This window comes from Rana temporaria, chromosome 5, assembly GCF_905171775.1.
Source record: "Rana temporaria chromosome 5, aRanTem1.1, whole genome shotgun sequence".
NCBI lineage: Eukaryota > Metazoa > Chordata > Amphibia > Anura > Ranidae > Rana > Rana temporaria.
The window spans coordinates 393811239-393835159 of NC_053493.1; the positions used below are offsets into that span (position 1 = coordinate 393811239).

Here is a 23921-nt window from a genome sequence, read left to right on the forward strand (position 1 = left end):
TTGACACGATTGTAGTTCTGGGCTGATTCCTCACCGTTCTCATGATCATTGAAACTCCATGAGGTGAGATCCTCCATGGAGCCCCAGACGGAGAGAGATTGACAGTTATTTTGTGTTTCTTCCATTTTGCGAATAATCGCACCAACTGTCGTCACCCTCTCACCAAGCTGCTTGGCGATGGTCTCGTAGCCCATTCCAGCCTTGTGTAGGTCTACAATCTTGTCCCCGACATCCTTGGACAGCTCTTTGGTCTTGGCCATGGTGGAGAGATTGGAATCTGATTGCTTCTGTGGATAGGTGTCTTTTATACAGGTAACAAGCTGAGATTAGGAGCACTACCTTTAAGAGAGTGCTCCTAATCTCAGCTCGTTATCTGTATAGAAGACACCTGGGAGCCAGAAATCTTGCTGATTGATAGGGGATCAAATAATTATTTCACTCATTAGAGTGCAAATCAATTTATAACTTTTTTGAAATGTGTTTTTCTGGATATTTTTGTTGTTATTCTGTCTCTCACTGTTAAAATAATCCTACCATTTAAGTTATAGACTGATCATTTCTTTGTCAGTGGGCAAATGTACAAAATCAGCAGGGGGTCACATACTTTTGTCCCTCACTGTATATATTTTCATGTAAGTACAGCTTAGAAGGCTGTCATTTGAGCATTGCTGTGAACAAAAAATGTTGAGTTATTGCATCATATGTACATAATGTGCACCTATTCTGTGGTGGAAACATCTGCTTTAGTGAAAGGCCTGAGAAAGATATTTTGGGTTTAGAGACGAGGAAGAGAAAGAAAACAACTTCTTGGATTCTAAAATAAAAAATGATGGCCTTGGCTCAGATTGGTTTCTGAGGCATTTAGTAGTGTGGTAAATGTTGGCATATGGAGTTTGCATGTTCTCCTTGTGTTTGCACTGGTTTTCTAGGAGTATTCTAGTTTCCTCCCACATTCCAAAGACCTGCAGTAGTAGATGCATTGGTTCCTGTACAAATTGTCCATACTATAGATAAGTGGTCTCCAAACTGCTGCCTGGGGGACGGATATGGCCCTTTGCTTGCTTTTATCCAGTCCTTGGGGCACCATTTCATTCGCTGACACCAGAGAAGGGGCACAATTGCTCCCAATGACCGCAATAATGGACTCCTTCCAATGACAACAGTGGGGCACAGTTCCTCCCAATAACACCAAAAATAGGGTGCAATGAAACCAACGATGGGGCACAATTTTGTCCAACGGCACCAACGATGGGGCACAGTTCCTCCCAATGGCACCAACGACGGGGCACAATTCCTCCCAATGACACAAAAGATGGGGAGGTATTTACTCCAGCTGATGGTGGGACATTTTTTTTATCCCTGATGGCCAGATTTGAGGCTAATGGTTAGTTGAGTCTATCAAATGCTTACGTAAAGTCTACCTGCATTAGTCCCCTTTCACACTTATACAACTTGTCCCATGATTTTGGACTGCAAAATCGCATGACAAGTCATTCTCCATGATTTTCAATGACTTCCATTCATATTGGCACGACTTTAAGTCGTGCCGACATCAAAGTAGTCCCTGCACTACTTTGGTCCAACTTCCATGCGAGTTGATGTCCATAGACCTCAATGTTAAACCCTCAAGTAGCATGCAAATCATACCTGAATAATATAGACACAATTTCAGTACGACTTTGTAAGCACAAGAAGCTTTTTGACCCTTGTCCCACCCAATCCTTTCAACATAGTGACCCCTCCCAAGGACATTTTTCCACCACACATTCACTTCCTGGTTATTCCCTCAGGAACAATGTGCTCCAAACAGCCAAAAAAAAAGAGATGTCCTTGTCCGCTTCACCTCCTCTTCTTCCTCATGCACTGCCCAATGACAACTGCTGTGGCAATATATTGAGTTACAAACATTTTCTGTCACAACACACCACACCACAACAACCAGGAAGCAAACAGGAACTGGAAACAACTATGGCAGGAAAAGGAATTGCCTCACACCCTGTATGTTTTCATTGGTTAATGCCAAAGTTGTGGCAAAGTAGTACTGATCCAAAATCGCGGCAAAATCGCACGACTTTCAAGTCGTACAAGTGTGAAAGGGGCTTTAGCTTAACTTTTTTCTTTACTCTGACCTGGTGACCCCACCGATATAACACACTACCTGTTTTAGGGTGACAACCTTCATTCATTGTACTGCATATGTGGAGAAGTAGAGTTGCCACCTGAGGCTGCTTTCCTGATTTGGACTACAAACATCTCTCCCTTTCCTCATCTCAGTTACATGGAAGTGTGCTGCTTTGTACTTCACAGAAGATGGCTAAGAAAGCTGATAATAGTTGGTTTTCAGTTCAATGCATAGGGACTGTATCTAAACCCCAAGCCAAAAATATAATATATTGCAGATTACTAGTCCTTGGTGTGGTGGGCTACATGCATTTTCCTATTTTTTTCCCAAGCTTCTTTTGCTTTATTTTCACCTGGTAAATCCTACAAAGAAAACACTTCCTGTCCCTGGGTGGCTACGTCAGTCCTCCTCTGTATCTATGGAGGGAGCCATGGTTGTCAATCTAGGCTGCTCTCCTGATATGGGCTCCAAACATGTCTGCATCTCTTCATCTCCATTACATGGGGGCGGGGCAATCGGTGACAAGGACACCACATTTCTGGCAAGATCAACATGTATTTTCTGTTTGCTTTGCTTGGGGGGGGGGGGGGAATAACCAATGCAGCCACCACATTGAACACTGTAAACTTCAATATATTAGATTTTTGTTCTTGGGTTTATTGATACCTTAAAGCGGGGGTTCACCCTATAAACCCAAAAAAAAAAAAAAAATGTTTTGTTCTACCATAAAATCAGGCATTGTAGCGCGAGCTACAGTATGCCTGTCCCGATTTTTTTATCCCCATACTCACCGTGTACTCGTACATCGAAGATACCGACTCCCCTCGGTGAATGGGCGTGCCTATGGAGACAGAGGATGATTGACGGCCGGCTCTGGCGCGTCACGCTTCTCCGGAAATAGGCTTGGCTCTTCACGGCGCCTGCGCATAGCCTGTGCGCAGGCGCCGTAAAGAGCCGAGACCTACTCCGGCTGTCTTCGGGGAGAGTGACATGCCAGGGCCGGCCATCAATCATCCTCCCTCTCCATAGGCACGCCCATTCCCCGCGGGAGCCGAAATCTATAATGTATGATTACAAGGTGAGTCCGGGGTTAAAAAAATCGGGACAGGCATACTGTAGCTCGCGCTACAATGCCTGTCTCGATGGTAAAATCGTGTCGGGGGGGGGGTGAACTACCGCTTTAAAAAAGAAAACTTGGCCATCTAAGGACTGCAATATAATACATTTTTTTCTTGGGTTTGGATAGACATGAATTAGGTTTTGGATGTGATTAATTAGTTGGCACCAAAACCACGGCATCCAACGCAACGCCAGAAATGACAGAGCAGGAATTTTCATTGCTGTGATGTCTTGGCCTGAAATGAATGTACTGCTGTTCCTGAGATTACACACACAGAGCAGAGACTCCAAAGTTCCCAGCTGACCGTTTACGACACAGGAAAATACGAGGGCTGTAGCAAAAGTAATGCAAAAGTAGGCATCATTTTTTTTATTAACTTGCATAGTTCAATGTCACATGTTGGGTAGAGTAGCTCTTACTCTATAGCAGGGGAACTGAATATACATTTCCGGAGGTATTTCAGTATGCATTTTGCATTGCACTGCTCATCATCCAGGGGAACTGTTGCAGTGTGAACGGGGCACATAGAAAACAATGGTGCAGAAGAGACCTGTGTGAACGAGTTCTTAAAGTGTTACTAAACCCAGTAATATGGGGGGGTCGCCGCATTATAGGAGGCCTTTCACCTCAATGTATAGAATGCATATCCCTCTATAGTGTTTACCTGTCTCAATAAGAGCACTAATGCCGCGTACACAGGATCAGAATTTCCGATGGAATTTTCCGTCGGAATTCCGATGAAGCTGTCGTCCATCAGTCTTGCATACAGACTGTCTGACTAAATTTCCGACCATCCAAAATGCGGTGACGTAAAAAAACACGACGACGAGCTGAGAAAAATGAATTTCAATGCTTCTGAGCATGCGTCGACTTGATTCTAAGCATGCTTGGGAGTTGCACACAGATGATAGGAATTTCCTATCATTTTGTTTTCCATCGGAAAAAAATAAAACATGTTGGCCCGGATTCACAAAGCACTTACGCCGACGTATCTCGAAATACACCGCTTAAGTGTAAATATCCGCCGTCGTATCTGTGCGCCATGCCCACAAAACTAGATACGCCTGAAAATAGGCTTCCTACGACCGACGTAACTTGCCTACGCCGGGCGCATTTGCCGCTCCCATAGATTTTCTATGCACATATGCAAATGAGGGAGATACGCCGATTCACAAACGTAGTTGCGCCCGGTGCATAATATACGCGGTTTGCGCAAGTCGTTCGTCCGGCGTAAAGTTATTCCCCATATAGGAGGCGCAACTCATGCAAAGGTATGGACCAGGGAACACAAGCCGTCGTATCTTTTGTCATTTACATTGTACGTGAATATGACTAGGCGTAGGTTACGTTCTCGTCGTAGGCAGTGATTCAACGTATCTTAGGCAGTTGTCTCGACGTGATTCTGAGCATGCGAACTGGGATGCGCCCACGGGACGGCGCATGCGCCGTTCATTTTAAGTACTTCTATGGCGCTTGGCCCATCATTTGCATGGGGTCACGCCTCATTAGCATGGCTCATGCCCACTTCCACCTACACTGGCTTACACCGAGGAAACCCAGCGTATGTTTAAGAGCGAGTGGGAGCAAGTGCTTTGTGAGTCCAGTGCTTGCATATGTGCGCTGCGCCGGCGTAGCGTAAAAGAGATACGCTACGGTGGCATAAATATGCGCCGATGTATGTGAATCCGGGCCGTTCTATTTCTAAACACCGATGGGAAAAAAGTCCGATGGGGCCCACACACGATCGGAATTTCCGATGAAAAAAATCCACTTTTTTCATCGGAAATTCCGATCGTGTGTACGCGGCATAAGTGTGATTTCTGTCTGCTGCCCTGTTCCTCTGCTATCAGCAGGAATCACTTCTGACAAGTTTTCCTGACACCAAGAAAAAAAAGGTGACGGGGGAAGGACCTCCAGCCGATTGACAGCCTCAGCTCTGTTCCTGAAATGGTGTAAATGAATCCGCGCAATGGAAACAAATAGTGCCAGTGAATGGTTAGTCATGAATGTATATATAGGGTTTTGACACCCCTAGAAAATTTAAAGCAGCTGCCTCTACGTAATTTATTCCACCTAGGTTAAATAATGAATTGAATAGAGTGTGGAAGTAGGGGTGGCGCTACCTTAATAGATGCATAAATATAATGGACTAGATTCAGATAGCCCGCCGTAACTCTGAGATACGCTACGCCGCTGTAACTTAGTGAGGCAGGTTCTGTATTCACAAAGAACCTGCGCCCTAAGTTACGGCGGCGTATCGTAAATCTGCCGGCGTAAGCACGCCTAATTCAAATTGTGAGGAGGTGGGCGTGTTTTATGTAAATAAAACATGACCCCCACGTAAATGACGTCTCTAACGAACTGCGCATGCGCCGTCCGTGAACGTATCCCAGTGCGCATGCTCCTAATCACATCGCAAATAGTCAATGCTTTCGACGTGAACGTAATTTACGCTAAGCCCTATTTGCGAGCGACTTACGCAAACGACGTAAAATTCTACGCTGTCCCGACGTCCATACTTAACATTCTATGCCTCATATAGCAGGAGTAACTTTACGCCGGAAAAAGCCTTACGCAAGCGACGTAAAAAAATCCGCCGGGCGCACGTACGTTTCTGAATCGGCGTATCTAGCTCATTTGCATATTCTACGCTGAAATCAACGGAAGCGCCACCTAGCGGCCAGCGTAAATATGCACCCTAAGATACGACAGCGTAGGAGACTTACGCCGGTCGTATCTTGGCAACATTTAAGCGTATCTCAATTTGAGCATACGCTTAAAGTTGCGACGGCGCGGATTCGGACTTACGACGGCGTATTTACTGATACGCCCGTCGTAAGTGTTACTGAATCTAGTCCAATATTGACAAAATTTGCAAAACTGATAGTGTTGATGATATGTTTACGGTATAACGTGCACCTGTGCTTAATATGTGCAAAACCAATAAATAAATATATAAATAGTAAATAAATGGAATAAAATTTATTGGATATCATATACAATTGTGCACAGTGGCCCAGATTCAAGAAGCAATTGCGTCTGCGTAACCATAGTTACGCAGCGCAATTGCTTACTTGCGCCGGCGTAACGACTTCTCCTGATTCAGAGAGCTCGTTACGCTGACTGCAGCCTAAGATATGCGTGGCATAAGGCTCTTATGCCCTCATATCTTAGGCTGCATTCTTACGCAGGCCGCTAGGTGGCGTTCCCGTAGTGGTCAGCGTATAGTATGCAAATTGCATACTAACGCCGATTCACAACGTTACACGAGCCCTGCGTACGCAGTTTACGTCGTTTGCGTACGTCGGGTTTCGCGTAAGGCTGCACATGCTAAAAGCAGGGGCAGCCAATGCTGAGGATACCCGTCGTTCCCGCGTCGCAAGGTTTAAATTTGACGTCGTTTGCGTAAGTGAATCGTGAATGGCGCTGGACGCCATTCACGTTCACTTTGAAGCAAATGACGTCCTTGCGACGTCATTTACCGCAATGCACGTCGGGAAAGTTTCCAGACGGAGCATGCGCTCTACGCTCGGCGCGGGAACGCGCCTAATTTAAATTATTCCCGTCCCCTACGGGATCATTTACATTAGGCGCCCTTACGCAGGGCATTTTTGAGGAGCGCCCACGCAACTTACATGGCTACTGCTTCATGAATGAAGCGTAGCGCAAATAATTTGCGTAGGAGCAGGGTAAAAAGGGTACACTGCGCCTCCGTAAGGAGCGCGCAGCTGTACCTGAATCTACCCCACTGATTATTATTGTTAAACGTCCATAGACAGTGTATGAGTTACTGTGATATTTTGGATTGTGATATCACAGTAACTCATACACTGCCTATGGACGTTTAACACTAATAATCAATGTGCACAATTGTATATGATATCCAATTAATTTTATTCCATTTATTTACTATTTATATATTTATTTATTGGTTTTGCACTTTATACCATTATGGTAAACATATCATCAACACTATCAGTTTTGCACATTTTTTCCAATATTATATTTATGCATCTATTAAGGTAGCGCCACCCCTACTTCCACACTCCATTCATCTCTGTTCCTGTGTGCTGTGTGGAGGGGGCGGGTGTCCCTTCCCTCTATTCAGCTCTCTCTGCAATGCGATTTCAGCTCCCAATCCCCTATCTTCTGACAGCTCAGACAGGCTTTATAAACTCTGGATTCTGTAAGGGCTGTAGAGAAGAGAACACTGCAGATAAACTGGTACAACTTATGTAGGAGGGGGGTTGTTTCATCTTTGTGCATCACCTGAGGCCAGTCACTTCCAATGGGTGTATATAAGGGTTTACAACCACTATAATATAACCTGCATACCTCTTTCTGACTTGGGTACAGTTTGCAATGTTTATTGGAAAGTGTTGTCAACTAACTGATTTTGCGTGTTCCATAAATTTGTTTTTTATTTTAATCTACTAAGAAATTCCCAGTGGGTTTTAACTTTAGCTTTGTGGTCTTGTCATGACAGATGGATATGGTGAACCCGGTGAAGAATAAAATATGTGGCCATAGCTATGAGAAGGAGGCAATTGAAAAGTTGATTCAGGACAGACACAAGAAGAAGAAACCTGCCAGGTGAGTTCCCTAAACTGTATTTGTCCAGATTCAAATCAGAAGGAAATACGTATTGAAACGTCATGGATTTTCTGCTTGCTTGATGAAGTGAGATTTTAGTCTTCGTTCACACGGGCGTGCTACAGCGTCCACACGGGCGTGCTACAGCGTCCACACGGGCGTGCTACAGCGTCCACACGGGCGTGCTACAGCGTCCACACGGGCGTGCTACAGCGTCCACACGGGCGAGTGCCATGCTTACCTGCCCATGGATGCACAGATGTTGCACGTACCCCGTGCAGGCACTCCCATTCATGTGGGGGCACAGACACCGCTGCTAATCATAGTCTGACATCCAATCAGGTGCACCACACTGAACGCACCCCATGCATGTTAGCACGGCCTTCGCATGAATGTGTGCTGTAGTATGCTGTAAATGAGGACTTTCATGCATACAGTGCAAATGTACTCTATAGGACTACAAGAACCACCACCACCTACTTCCTACCAACCAATGGACTGCAATAAGACCCCTTTCACACTGAGGCAGTTTTAGGCGTTTTGGCGCTAGAAAGCGCCTGAAAACTGCCTCCCATGCCACCCGAATATGAAAACCGCGTGCTTTCACACTGGGGCGGTGCGCTTGAGGGACATTAGGAAAAGTCCTGCAAGCAGCATCTTTGGGGCGGTTTGGGAGCGCTGCCCCTGCCCATTGCTATGAACAGGCAGCACTTCCAAAGTGCCTGAAAAGCGTTTCGGAAGCGCCACAACACAGGCGTTTTTAAACCCTTTTTTTTGGCCGATTGCGGGGGTTAAAAGCGCCCACTAGTGGCCAAAAAGCGCAGATTAAATGTCAGTAAGGCGCCGCTAAAACGAGCTGCACTTTACCACTAACGCACAGGCGGCCCCACTGTGAAAGGGGTTTAAAGCAGAGCTAAACTCCATGATACTTACCTTTCCTTCAACAGTCTAAAGTCCCTTGTCAGCGCCAACATCTTCTGTAGGCTTCTGCTGAATTCCAGGTTGCTGCTGTCTTCATTGGCCGGAGCAGGAGGACATCATTCCTGTGCATGTACAGGAGTGCAGTCATCCCGTCACACAACTAAAAGGTGTGCAGTGCTGCTGAAAGATGGGTGGAGAGCTGGGGGCAGATCCACAAACAATTGCATGGGCGCAGCGTATGTGAGATACGCTACGCCGCTGTAACTTACTGTTCCCAGCTTCGAATCCACAAAGAATTCGCGCTGTAAGTTACGGCGGCGTAGTGTATCTCTCGCGGCGTAATGGCGTACAATTCAAATGCGGCGAGTAGGGGGCGTGTTTCATTTAAATGAAGCGCGTCCCCGCGCCGAACTAACTGCGCATGCGCCGTCCCTAAATTTCCCGCCGTGCATTGCGCTAAATGACGTCGCAAGGACGTCATTGTTTCGACGTGGACGTAAATTACGTCCAGCCTGATTCACGGACGACTTACGCAAACAAAAATTTTTTTTTTAAATTACAGCCATACTTAACATTGAGTACGCCACCATATAGCAGCTTTAACTATACGCAGGAAAAAGCCGACTATAGACGACGTAAAAGAATGCGACGGCCGCTCGTACGTTCGTGGATCGTCGGAAATAGCTCATTTGCATACTCGGCGCGGATTACGACGGGAACGCCACCCAGCGGACGCCGAAGAATTGCATCTTAAATCCGAAGGCGTACGCCTGTCGGATCTAACCCAGATGCCGTCGTATCTTGTTTTGAGGATTCCAACCAAAGATACGACGCAGGAAGTTTGAAAGTACGCCGGCGTATCACTAGATACGCCGGCGTACTCTCTTTGTGGATCTGCCCCCTGCTGTTTAGAGTGGAGTTCAACCCAAAAATGTAACTTCCGCACAATGGTGGTGCTCTACAATGTAGAGGGGTGACAGCACAATTGCAGTACAGTTCAATACAGAAGGTACAAGAGGGCCCTGCTCATAGAGCTTACATTCTAAAGGGAGGGGGTGGTGGTACAAAGGTAATAGCTGCAGAGAATGATTTGATGGGGTTGGCTAGGGGACAGTTGTTAGGTGGGTGTGGGGTAGGCTTCCCTGAATAAATGAGTTTTCAGGGATCTCCTAAAGGTGGACAGTGTGGGGCTGATTGGACATACCAGGGCAGGGAGTTCCAGAGGATGGGAGAGGCTCTGGAGAAGTCCTGAAGGTGAGCATGGGAGGAAGTAACAAGGGAGCTAGAGAGCATGAGGTCCTGGGAGGGGCAGAGGGGACAATTTGGGCGATAAATAAATAAAAAGGGAAATAAGGAAATAAAAAGGGCAGGCTTGGTCCCTTTTCTGTGATGGTCCACTTGGTCTTTTTTTTCTGGCGTCACTTTTCTATTTTTCTAGATCTTTCTAGATCTTCCAAGATAATTCCTATTCCTGGCAGTCATCTATCACACCCTCTGATGGGTTTCACTTGTTCCTTTTTTCTGATCCTATTTCTTCCACTTACATAACAAGTTCTGCTCATTTCATGTGGATTGATTGTCGCTGTACTTTTTTCCTCGAGATCAATACAATTACTGAAACCTAAAGCCGCTGCCTGTGACAGCGAGACGTTTCCTGCTCTGATGTTCTGTACATTTTGTAATCTGTCTCTTGTCTCTGCAGGTGTCCAAGGATTGGCTGCGACAACCACAACGTCAATACCACCGACCTTGTTCCAGACACGGCCCTAAAAAGAGCCATGGAGGTTCACAATAAAAAGCAAAGCCATTGATGAGCTTGAAACTGGATGTGGCCCTCCCGAATCTTTGATAAAAGATGAAAGAAAAATAAATATCTAATGATTATGTGCAGCTGTAAGGCTTCACTTACACATGTTTAAAATGTAGAAGTTCCTGGAAGCAATTGTTATTATTAATACAGGGCTACCCTATCATACCCTCGTCAGCCAGGAAAAGCTTAATTAATGTCAGTTTAAATAGTTGTCACGAAAGGTCCTATCTGTTTAGATTTCCCACTAAAGTCATCTGCAGTCACAGAGTAGAATCATTTCAAAGACAGCATACCCAGTGTTCCCGTTAAAGGGGTTTTCCACCCATTTTTTAAGTTTATTAAAAGTCAGCAGCTACAAAAAGTGTAGCTGCTGGCTTTTAATAAACTGACACTTACCTGCTCCAGCGTTCCAGCGACGCGCCGGCCGGGGCTCCGCTCCTCTCCCCCCCCCTCCCCGGCCGGCGTCTTCATTGTCACTGTGGGCACCCGGCCGTGACAGCTTTCGGCTTCACGGCCGGGCACCCACTGCGCATGCACGAGCGGCACTGCGCATGTGCGCGGCCCGGCGCTGCGCTGTTTGATTGGACAGGCGATCGCCTAGGACCTGACGTGTCCTAGGCGATCGCCTACAGGGAGGGGCTGCCAAAAGGCGATTAAGCTTAATCGCCTTTGCAGCCCCTTGGGGGAAGGAGGAAGTGGGACAGGAAGTCCCCTTCTTCTGAAGCCCCCACTCCCCCCCCAAAAAAATTACATGCCAAATGTGGCATGTAAGGGGGTGAGGAGTGGGTTAAGAGGAAGTTCCATTTTTGGGTGGAACTCCTCTTTAATGTGCATATTTCCTATGCGTGTTCACAGATGTTATCTGGGGTAAGCTTTCCAAGGAATACTATTTCTTATGAGAAGTTCGGGATTTAATAAAAATATATAAACATTTTATACACACCTAGGTGGATGCAGCTTCGATTCCCCGGCAGCTCTGCAGTGATAACTGAGCGATCAAACGCGGCTGATCGCTCAGTTCTCTCCCACCATTCTGAGCAGAGAGCCATGACTGTCAGTCACCGGTTCTCTGCTCTGGCTCTCCAGCACTCACTGGAGCGCTGGGCTGTGGAGGGGGCGGGAGCGACTGACTAAGGCTGCATTCACACCTTAGCGTGGCGATTTGCCGCGACAAATTGCAGCGTTTTTTACCGCGATTTGCAGCGACAAAACGCAGCGTTTTTTACCGCGGTTTTCGCTGGAGGGGTGATTTACACATTGTCGGCTATGCCGAACGCCGAAGCCGCCTGAAAAAAAGGGTCAGGGACTTGTTTTGAGCTTCAGGCGTACAGCGTTTCGGCTTTCGGCGTGGAGATGTGAACCATCTCCATAGAGAACAATGTTAAATCACCCCTCCAGCGTATTTCAGGCTGCAATAGCGTCGGGCTTCAGGCGTTAAAACGCCTAGGTGTGAATGGAGCCTCAGGCTCTCAGCGGATCGCTGCCCGCAAGGGCTGTGGGCGGAAACAAACATATGGGCTTAGGTGATTCACAGGGCCACATATGTAGATTGCCACCATCCCCTGTCAATACATAGAATGAACCTCAACGTATATGGGATTTTGTAGGCAATTAACCACTTCCATACAGGGCATTTTCACCCCCCTTCCTGCCCAGACCAATTTTTAATTTTCAGCGCTGTCGCACTTTGAATGACAATTGCGCGGTCATACACCACTGTACCCAAATGAAATCTTTATGTGTTTTTTTTCCCCACAAATAGAGCTTTCGTTTGGTGTTATTTGATCACATCTGCGTTTTTAATTTTTTTGCGCTATAAACAAAAGAAGAGCAACGATTTAAAAAAAAAAAAAAATATTTTTTACTTTTTGATTTAGTAAATATCACAATAAAAAAAACAAAAAATTGTAATCAGTTTAGACCAATACGTATTCTTCTACATATTTTTGGGAAAGAAAAATCGCAAAAGGGGGATATTGATTGGTTTGCGCAAAAGTTATAGTGTCTACAAAATAGGGGATAGATTTATTTTTATTTTATTTTTATTTGTTTACTAGTAATGACGACGATCTGCGGCGACAGATCGTCGCGGCGAACAGATTGGACACTTTTGACACGTTTTTGGGACCATTCACATTTATACAGCGATCAGTGCTATAAAACTGCACTGATTACTGTGTAAATGTGACTGGCAGGGAAGGGGTTAACACTAGGGGGCGCTGAAGGGGTTAATATGTTCCCTGGGAGTGATTCTTACTGTAGGGGGAGGGGGGCTCTGTACTGGGGACACACATCGGTCTCCTCACCTCTGACAGGAGGTGGATCTGTGTAATCACGGGTCCCCGGCGGGCATCGCGGCCACCGTGCACACGCACTAAGTCACGAGCGCACGCACGCCCTAGATTGCCGGGAAGAAAGGACGTCATATGATGTCCACCCGGAGGGAGGGAGGGTTCCTGCCGGCGTCATTTTATAATGGCCCGGTAAGGAAGGGGTTAAAGAATGAAATTTCATGTATATAAAATTTATATTTATTATGGAAAAAATATTTTCTATGAAAAAAAATCTCTCATGCTAAAAAATACAACACATTGCATCATTGGTATTATCAATATTATACAATTTGCTGTTAATCATAAAGCGGTAATCCCCATCTACTTGTTGTTCCCTCCATCGTTGATTGTGCCGAGGAATACAGCAGAGGGGGTACCCAACGCGTTTCAATCATGTTATTATAAATGAATCTTCTTCAGGGAAAAATACCACTGATCGTCTGCTCCCTGTCATCCGGAACAGCGATCAGTGACGTGTCACTCGTAGCCACGCCCCCTAACAGTTGGAATGACTCCCTAGGACACACTTAACCCCCTTCAGCGCCCCCTACAGGTTAACCCCTTTACTGCCAATGTAATTTTTACAGTAATCGGTGCATTTTTTATAGCACTGATCGCTGTAAAAATGACAATGGCCCCAAAATAGTGTCAAAAGTGTCTGATGTGTCCGCCATAATGTCGCAGTCACGATAAAATTCGCTGATCGCCGCCATTACTGGTAAAAAAAATTGTAATAAATATTAATAAAAATGCAATGAAATTATCTCCTATTTTGTAGACGCTATAACTTTTGCGCAAACCAATCTTGAAACGCTTATTGCGATTCCTTTTTTGACCAAAAATATGTAGAAGAATATGTTTAGGCCTGATGAAAAAACATTTTTTATTAGCCAGATTCAGAGAGAGTTACGCCGGCGTATCAGTAGATACGCCGTCGTAACTCTGAATCTGCGCCGTCCTAAATTTAAGTGTATTCTCAAATTGAGATACACTTAAATCTAGCTATGTAGGCTGGCCGCTAGGGGCGTGTACGCTGATTTACGCCTAGAATGCGTAAATCAGCGAGATACGCCTATTCACGAACGTACACCCGGCCGTCGCAGTAAAGATACGCCTTACGTAAAGATACGCCGTTTACGTAAGGCGTTTTCAGGCCTAGAGATATTCCACCAAAAAGATGGCACTGCCAATGTTAAGTATGGACGTCGGACCCGCGTCGAATTTTAACATTTTTGCGTAAGTCGTCCGTGAATGGGGCTGGGCGTAATTTACGTTCACGTCGAAACCAATAAGTCTTTGCGGCGCAATTTGGAGCATGCACACTGGGATACGTCCACGGACGGCGCATGCGCCGTTCGTTCAAAACGCCAATCACGTTGGGTCAAGAATCATTGGCATAAAACACGCCCACTTCTTCACAATTTGAATTAGGCGCGCTTACGCCGGCCCATTTACGCTACGCCGCCGTAACTTAGGAGGCAAGTGCTTTGTGAATACAGCACTTGCCTCTCTAACTTACGGCGGCGTAGCTTATATGAGATGAACTATGCCTGCCTAACGTTAGGCGCGTCTTTTTGAATCCAACTATATATCTTTTTTGGGCAAAAAGTAAAAAATATAGCCTTTGTTTTTCAAAATGTTTGCTCTATTTTTGTTTATAGTCAAAAAATAAAAGCCGCAGAGGTGATCAAATACCACCAAAAGAAAGCTCTATTTGTTGGAAAAAAAGGACGTCAATTTTGTTTGAGAGCCACATCGCACGACCGCGCAGTTGTCGGTTAAAGCGAAGCAGTGCCGAATCGCAAAAAGTGGCCTGGTCTTTGGCCAGCCAAATGGTCCGGGGCTTAAGTGGTTAATTGCCTACAAATGTCAATAAACTTTGAAGTTCATTCTGTGTACCAACATATGGGCTGGATTTTTCCCCAGCCAGGATCGGCTGGGTGACATCAGCCGACAGCGGGCTTTAGCCTGCTCTCTGCTGAAAACAGGTCACAGGAGTGCAGAACGAACTGTGATCCATAGGAGAAGTAGGGCCAAAAAAAGGTCCATATTCTCCTTTAATATTGTTCCTCTCTTGTTTTTGTCTCATTTCTCTCTGTACGTGTTACCGGATACCTCACTAAAGGCATGTGCTGTATAGAATGGATGATTAGGGAAATGCAAAAGGAAACTTAAAAGCCTTTAGTATTCCTATATAATGCAGAGCTGAGTCATTCTAATAAGCCAGCATTCATAATTACATCAATTAAAATATATATTGTATATCTATAGCTGGGATTGTGTGTATATATAAATTCTATTCATTGATGAATACTGGAAAATGCCATTCAGTCTGTTTTAGATTATATATGAAGGGGGTGGTACCCCAGGGTATTGGGGCCAGATTAGATCTTCTTTGGTATTTTATAGCTCATCCTCAGATTAGAATAAGGACCCAGTTACATTGTTAAAGCACATTAAGGAGCATTGCATTAAAGGGGTTGTAAAGGAAATATTTTTTTTTTTCATAATAAGCATCCTTTACCTGCGGACATTCCTCTTTCCACTTCCTCATTGTTCGTTTTTGCTCAGAAGTTGCTCTATTTCTTCTCTGTTCTGTTCACTTCCTGCTTGTCTGATTGTTACTGACCACTGTGAAGGGAGGCTTTACTGTGGTGGTCAGTAACGTGCTCACCCCCTCCATCTGATCGGCAGGACGCTCTCTATGTGTTAGAGACTTCAAGTAGGTGTGAATTACTGGGCGTGCCGCAATGCATACTGGGAAATGTAGTTCTTACATGAACGAGCGCCGCAAACCAGGAAGTGAATGAGAGAACAGAAACTAGAATTCCCGGAGGTGATATAGATGAAGGAATTTAATAGGTATTTACTCGTTTTTTAACAGAAACATTCCACTATTCTGTCTGTCTACCTTGCAGACATTAATTTTAGGCAAAAAAATGTTTTCCTTTACAACTCCTTTAAGGAGCATTGCATTAAAGTGGTTGTAAACCCTGTTAAAAAAAAAAAAAAACTTGCAAGACAAAGCCATAATGAGCTAGTGTGACTGGCATACTAGCTCATTATGCATTACTTACCTTAGATCGAAGCCGTACTCGTGTCCCCCTCCGGCCCCAGGCATTTCTTCACACATACCCGGAAGGTTACTTCCGGGTATCGCCGCTTCAGCGCTGTGATTGGCCGGAGCGGCCCTGACGTCACTCGCGGGTGCCGGGAAATACGGCATTGCCGTTTTTTAAGAATGAGATTGTCACTGCGGCTGCGCTGTATGAGCGTAGACAACGGTTTATACCTTTTGAAAAATATCTCCTAAACCGGGAGATTCTGCCAGCAATCACACTCCTGCAGATGGATAGCCGCACTCCAAAGGAACTTCTTAAGTTGTCTTTATTGGTAAAATAAATAGAAATGCATCACAGGATACAGTCAAAAAATCGTGAAAAGAAGCAGCTGATGCGTTTCACACTAGTTCAGTGCTTAGTCATGGCTCCCACTTCCTGGTTCCGGTTGACAACGCTCAATTAGGCAAGGCCATACATTAACCACTTCAATACCGGGCATTTTCACCCCCTTCCTGCCCAGGCCACTTTTCGCGATAGCTCTGAGTCGCTTTAACTGACAATTGCGCGGTCATGCGACGTGGCTCCCAAACAAAATTTACCTCCTTTTTCCCCCATCAAATAGAGATTTATTTTTGTGGTATTTGATCACCTCTGCGGTTTTTATTTTTTGCGCTATAAACAAAAAAAAGCGACAATTTTGAAAAAAAAACACAATTCTTTTTGTTTTTTGCTATAATAAATATCCCAATTTTTTTTTTATTTTAACAATTTTTTTTTTCTCAGTTTAGGCCGATATGTATTCTTCTACATATTTTTGGTAAAAAAAAAAAATCAATAAGCGTATAGTAATTGGTTTGCGCAAAAGTTATAGCGTCTACAAAATAGGGGATAGATTTATGACATTTTTTTTTTATTATTACTAGTAATGGCGGTTATCTGCGATTTTTGTCAGGACTGCGATATTGCGGCAGACAGAAAGGACAATTTTGGGACCATTCACATTTATACAGCGACCAGTGCTATAAATATGCTCTGATAAGGGGTGGACTGATGGAAAACCTTGGTACCCCAGATGTTTTGGAACTACATTTCCCATGATGCTCATGCACGCTGCAGTGTAGTTAAGCATCATGGGAAATGTAGTTCCGAAACATCTGGGGTGCCAAGGTTCGCCATCAATGCCCTAGCTTTTCTGTTTGTGGCCATCTTGAGTAAGGGCAAACGATTCATGTAGCATTTACTTCCTGGAATCCATCTGCCCTTAGCAAAAAATAATCCAATGTTGATTGAGAGAGTGAAGTTCCACTGTAATCAATTTTATTTTATTTTAACCACAGGTTGTAGGAAAGAGAACTGCTCGATTCCCCCATCAACATGGTCAGTGTTGATGGGGGAGTCTTCTGACGGTGGGAGGTTTCAATGGTCGAATACACCAAATACAATGATCACTGCTGCTGGCTATACCTGCTGGCAGTGATCGTCTAAAAAAAAAAAAAAATGGATCAAAATTTGTCCTGTTCTTGCTGAAGCGACCTAATTTGAATCCATTCATGGCCTGCTTTAGTGTACAGCCAACTTTGAATAGTTGTCACCAGAACAGGTGAACCCATTGGAATTTCCCCCTTCGGCTCCTGCTCATGTGACCGCTCAAACATTTTAGGTTTCCCTTTGCATTCTGTACCAGAGACCAGGATCGCCAGGACAAAAGAGGGAGCGATCGAATGTTCCAGCACAGTGGTAAAAGCCTGGCAGGGTCCAATACTTCCTATCCATTCACTAACTATAGTTTTGGCTATACATACACTCAGGGCCCCCATCAGGGGGGTACAAGCAGTACACCTTAAGGGGCCCCGATGGCAACCCCCCCTTTTTTTTAGGGGCCTAGAGGTCCCCGTATGGCAGCCCCCCCCCCTTTTTTTTTAGAAGTTTTTTTTTAAATTATTTCTCCTTTTTTGTTTTTGGCACCCCCTGCTTCAATTCATGCCGCCCCCCCTATCCACCCCCCCCCCCCGCTCTTCTCAATCTCAATTCGCGGCAGCCCCCCCGCTCTTCTCAATCTCATTTGCGGCAGCCCCCCCGCTCTTCTCAATCTCAATTCGCGGCAGCCCCCCCCCCCGCTCCTCAATTTGAGTCGGCAGCACCCCCCGCCCGGTTCTCTGTTCCAGGGGGCCCATGCCTGAAGCTGTGTAAGGCGCCCCATAATTCCTGATGGCGGCCCTGCATACACTTTAACCCCTTCCTGCTTGCCTTGGTGTCCCTTTAAAAGGTTCTGAATGCCCAGGTATTGGCTGTCACAGTGGCCACATGATCAGGAGCCAGTCCCAGCGGTCTCAGTGGGGACCGAGAGACGATTTGGACAGCTTGGTCCCTGTGCTGGGAGCGTGCAATGTGCACCCTCTCAATACAAGAGCATCCGCTGCCCAGTGACGCATATGTGCGATGTTTGAACAATGAAAGCCCACCTTTATGTGGGTGGCAACAGGTTAGGAAATCGGTACACTGAGTCATGATCCCAAACATTCTGACTCCTACATTTTGGGTTTAGATATTAGGCAGGAAAAAAAACAGACAGCAGACCCCCCCCCGCTGCTGAGGGACTACAACTCCCAGCAACCCGTTTACTCAACTGATTACAGGCTGATCGGCTTGTTTTTATTTTTAGGATAAATTGCTGACTTCTGTGTGTTGTCACCGTAACCCCCATGCTCCTCGTCCTTGCGCTCAGATGGTTTCCCTGATAATAAAACGTTTTCTGATGCTATTATGCCGTTGAGTGGTTTTTTTTCCCTCTCCTTATGCCTGGTATACATGATGAGACTATCGGGCGAATGATATTCCTTTTGCATGTTAATGTCGAGTTAATAAGAGTTTAATTAAAAATAGATCTAAATAGATATGGGTGAGTAATATAGAATACAAATTCGGAAGTGATGTAATGTACTGTAGTGTATTTTTATTGTTTTTTCAGACAAAAGCTGTACTGCTTAACCACTTAAGCCCCGGACCAATATGCTGCCTAAAGACCCAAGGGGTTTTTACAGTTCGGGACTGCGTCGCTTTAACAGACAATTGCGCGGTCGTGCGACGTGGCTCCCAAACAAAATTGGCGTCCTTTTTTCCCCGCAAATAGAGCTTTCTTTTGGTGGTATTTGATCACCTCTGCGGTTTTTATTTTTTGCGCTATAAACAAAAATAGAGCGACAATTTTGAAAAAAATGCAATATTTTTTACTTTTTGCTATAATAAATATCCCCCAAAAACATATATAAAAAAATAAATTTCCTCAGTTTAGGCCGATACGTATTCTTCTACCTATTTTTGGTTAAAAAAAAATCGCAATAATGGTTTATCGGTTGGTTTGCGCAAAATTTATAGCGTTTACAAAATAGGGGATAGTTTTATTGCATTTTTTTTTTTTTTTTTACTACTAATGGCGGCGATCAGCGATTTTTTTTCGTGACTGCGACATTATGGCGGACACTTCGGACAATTTTGACACGTTTTTGGGACCATTGTAATTTTCACAGCAAAAAATGCATTTAAATTGCATTGTTTATTGTGAAAATTACAGTTGCAGTTTGGGAGTTAAACACAGGGGGCGCTGTAACATTTAGTGTTCACTTAGTGTGTGTTTACTACTGTAGGGGGGTGTGGCTGTAGGACTGATGTCATCGATCGAGTCTCCCTAATAAAAGGGATCACTCGATCGATGCGCCGCCATAGTGAAGCACGGGGAAGCAGTGTTTACACACGGCTCTCCTTGTTCTTCAGCTCCGGGGAGCGATCGCGAGGGGGCGGCTAGAACGAATAGCCGCGCCGTCGTCCCGGATCGCTCCCCGAGGCTTACCGACCGCCGCATGTAGCGGGGGGGGGGTCCCGATCGGACCCCCCACCCACGTCAAGCAGAGGACGTACGGGTACGTGCATGTGCCTGTCCGTGCCATTCTGCTGACGTATATCTACATGAGGAGGTCGGCAAGTGGTTAAACATAAATCATATGATCTGGTATCATACAAAAAGCATTTTCATGCTTACACCATCGGATAATTTTGCATGAGTTGTCGTGATCGGCTCTCGAAAGCCTTGTTCCAACAATCAGATTATTATTTAAGGTGAAGAAATGCAGCGCTTAACCGCTCACCGCCCGGCCTATAGCAAAATGACGGCCGGGCGGTGCTTGCGTTATCCTGACTGGATGTTATATGATGTCCAGCAGGATAACAGCCGTTGCGCGCCCCTGGTGATCGGTGGTGTGGTGTGTCAGTCTGATCAATCATGGCTGATCACGCTGTGAACAGGAAGAGCCGTTGATCGGCTTTTCCTCACTCGCGTCTGACAGACGCAAGTAAAGGAGAGCCAATCGGCTGCTCTCCTGACAGGGGGGTCTGTGCTGATTGTTTATCAGCGCAGCCCCCCTTGTATTCCACCCAGGACCACCAGGATGGCCATCCACACTGGACCACCAGGTATGCCCCCCTAGACCACCAGGGAAATGCAAATCTGTGCCCAGGCAACTACCAGTCAGTGCCCACCCACTATGCCTGCCAGTGCTACCAGGGATACCTATATCGGTGCCCAGCAGTGCCACCCATAAGTACCCATCTTTGCAGCCGTTCAGTGCACATAAGTGTCACCCATCAGTGCTGCATATCAGTGCCCATCGATGGTACCCGTCGGTGCCCGCTCATTGGTGTCGCCTCATCGGTGCCGCCTTATCAGTGCCCATTAAAATGCGCACAGAAGATGAGTATACAGGCATTTCAAGTGTTTCGTTTATAGGCGTTTTTCATTTTTGGCTATTTGCCCCATATCTGCCCCATAGTGTTTACAAAATAGGGGATAGTTTTATTGCATTTTTATTGTCGGATCGCACTGTCGGATCGATCCCAGATGCCGTCATATCTTGTTTTGTGGATACAAAACAAATATACGACGAGGGAGATTTAAAATTACGCCGGCGTATCAAGAGATACTCCGGCGTAATGCTTTTGTGGATCTGCCCCTATAAATTTTGCGCAAACCAATCGATAAACGCTTATTGAGATTTTTTTTTTTTTTACAAAAATAGGTAGAAGAATACGTATCAGCCTAAACTGAGGGAAAAAAATGTTTTTTTATTATATATTTTTGGGGGAAATTTATTATAGCAAAAAGGAAAAAATATTGCATTTTTTTCAAAATTGTCACTCTATTTTTGTTTATAGCGCAAAAAATAAAAACCGCAGAGGTGATCAAATACCACCAAAAGAAAGCTCTATTTGTGGGGGGAAAAGGACGCCAATTTTGTTTGGGAGCCACGTCGCACGACCGCGCAATTGTCAGTTAAATCGACGCAGTGCCGAATTGCAAAAACTGGCCAGGTCCTTTTACCTGCATTTTGGTCCGGGTCTTAAGAGGTTAAATCGTTCAGGAGAGGTTGTTAAACCGTCCCGTGTACACAAAGCCTTGGACAGGCTTACCCATCCGTACACCTGTGAGAAGGGGCGTCTTTGCCCACACAGAACACATGTGCATCCCATGCAGGCAAAATCATCACTTCACCTGGGTGTGCACATAGGTACACCTGTGTACATGAGGCCTTCTATATGAAATCCATGATAAAAATCTTGCAAAGAAAGTTTGCCATACCTTGTGTAAGCAACCTAAGGCCTCTTACACACGGGAATAAAATACACTGATCTCAATATAGATGCATTGCTCTGTAGGGAACCATATACACGGCTGTGTGAAGATGAGTAATAGAGCGAGGAGTAAATGGCTGTAAAACTAAAACCGAAAACGTTACGTTTAGGTGCAGAAATGAAAAGGTAATTTTATGAATGGAGGATGGATGAATGAAAGGACCACCTCCTCCATTCACAAAGTGCTTTTCATTGACGGAAGCTATAGTACAGCACTGTGAATGGAGGGGGCAGAAAGGGCAAGCATAGTCAGCACTCTTGACAAGTGCCTCTGGCAGGTCCCTAGGCTCTATTAACCACTTGCCGACCACTTCACGAACATATACGTCGGCAGAATAACTTGTGTGGGCAAAGCAACGTACCCGTACGTTGCTTTGAAAATCCCACCGTGCGGGCGAGCGCGAGCTTCGTGCCCACGCGTCCCATGGACTCGATGTCCCGCGATCGTGTCACGGAGCTGCAGAACGGGGAGATGCCTGTGTAAACAAGGCATTTCCCTGTTCTGCCTAGTGACAGGACACTGATCTACTGCTCCCTGTCATCGGGAGCAGTGATCACTGTCGTTTCACTTGTAGCCACGCCCCCACACAGTTAGAATTACTCCCTAGGACACACTTAACCCCTTCATCGCCCCCTAGTGACTAACCCCAGTGTCATTTACACAGTAATCAGTGCATTTGTATAGCACTGATCGCTGTATAAAGGACAATGGTTCCAAAATAGTGTCCGATGTGTCTGCCATAATGTCGCAGTCACGCCGCCTTTACTAGTAAAAAAAAAAAAAAATTATAATGAAAATGCCATGAAACTATCCCCCTATTTTGTAGATGCTATAACTTTTGCGCAATCGATATACACTTTTTTTTACCAAAAATATGTAGAAGAATACCTTGTTCTGCCCCCGAACCTCTCCATAACAGGGGGTGACTTGGGTCACCCATCCCATTGCAGCATCCTGCGTGTTGTCCTTTCCTATCTGTATGGAGTGAGCGGGCTGCATGTGACAAGGGTGCTGTGCGGGGAGGGAATGGAGAAGAGCGGCCAGCCGCAGAGTCAGTGAAAGGAGAGGGATGACAGAACGTGGCCGTGATTCTGCGGAAGATCTGCATTGCTCAAGCTGAAAGTGACGTCTGAAGTTCCTGATTGCCATTGACACTGCAGAGAGCGGAACAGGTGAAGAGCAATGCAGACTGTGATTCATACAGACAGAAGTGGGAGAGCAACCACAAGCTACAGGAAGTGACCACAAAACTGGAGTGAAAGTTCTAATTATAAATGTGCCTAGAATAGACCGTCACATCTCAGGTAGGTGCGCGGCGGCCTCCCTATCCTCCCCCTGCACCCCAAAGAACAGCAAAGACAGAAGAATTAAAGTGCTATTAAACCCAAAAGCAAAGATTTGTTATATTACCCGTTAGATGTGTTGGCTGCATTCGTTTTCTTTTTAGGCTCTCACCACTGCAAGCCTGATTTCCGCTTGCAGCCATGTAGCAACTCAGAACCAAGCCGGTTTTAGCCGACTGCGGTATCTGTAGTAAATAAATGTACCCCTTTGTTTTTCAGCACAAACTGGAGGGTGCAAAATCTGGTGCAGCTGTGCGTGGTAGCCAATCCGCTTCTAACCTCAGATTTCTGGGACAAGTAAAGATGGCACAAACCGCAATAAAAATTTACAGGTGTTCTAATCCCTCTTCCATTGATGTGCATTAGGCACTGGTGCGACAAACGTTCCGATATTGGAAGCGCATGTCGCATGACGTGTAAAAAATCAATGTTTCCCTATGGGAGCCGTCTTAAAGGGGTTGTAAAGGTAAAAAAATTAAATCCCCAAATAGCTTCCTTTACCTTAGTGCAGTCCTCCTTCACTTACCTCATCCTTCCATTTTGCTTTTAAATGTCCTTATTTCTTCTGAGAAATCCTCACTTCCTGTTCTTCTGTCTGTAACTCCACACAGTAATGCAAGGCTTTCTCCCTGGTGTGGAGAAAGCCTCTTGAGGGGGGAGGGGGCGAGCAGGAGTGTCAGGACTTCCACTAACACACAGCTCCTTTCTCTATCTGCAAAGTAGAGAGTGTCCTGACCCTCCTGCTCGCCCCCTCCCCCCTCAAGAGGCTTTCTCCACACCAGGGAGAAAGCCTTGCATTACTGTGTGTAGTTTCAGACAGAGAACAGGAAGTGAGGATTTCTCAGAAGAAATAAGGACATTTAAAAGCAAAATTGAAGGATGAGGTAAGTGAAGGAAGCTATTTAGGGAACGCCCCCCCCCCTCCTGAACCATA

The 23921-nt window shown here is 45.5% G+C and overlaps 1 protein-coding gene across 1 annotated transcript in view; it reads left to right on the top strand.

The window, feature by feature from the left end:
• NSMCE2 (NSE2 (MMS21) homolog, SMC5-SMC6 complex SUMO ligase) overlaps positions 1 to 10612 on the top strand; it is a 375766-nt gene extending 365154 nt beyond the window's left edge. Inside the window, exons 6-7 of the mRNA XM_040354955.1 lie at positions 7729 to 7835; positions 10459 to 10612. Coding sequence (XP_040210889.1) covers positions 7729 to 7835; positions 10459 to 10567 — 216 coding nt within the window. The 3' untranslated portion in view covers positions 10568 to 10612. The remainder of the gene's footprint in view (positions 1 to 7728; positions 7836 to 10458) is intronic.
• Positions 10613 to 23921: the final 13309 nt, after the last annotated feature.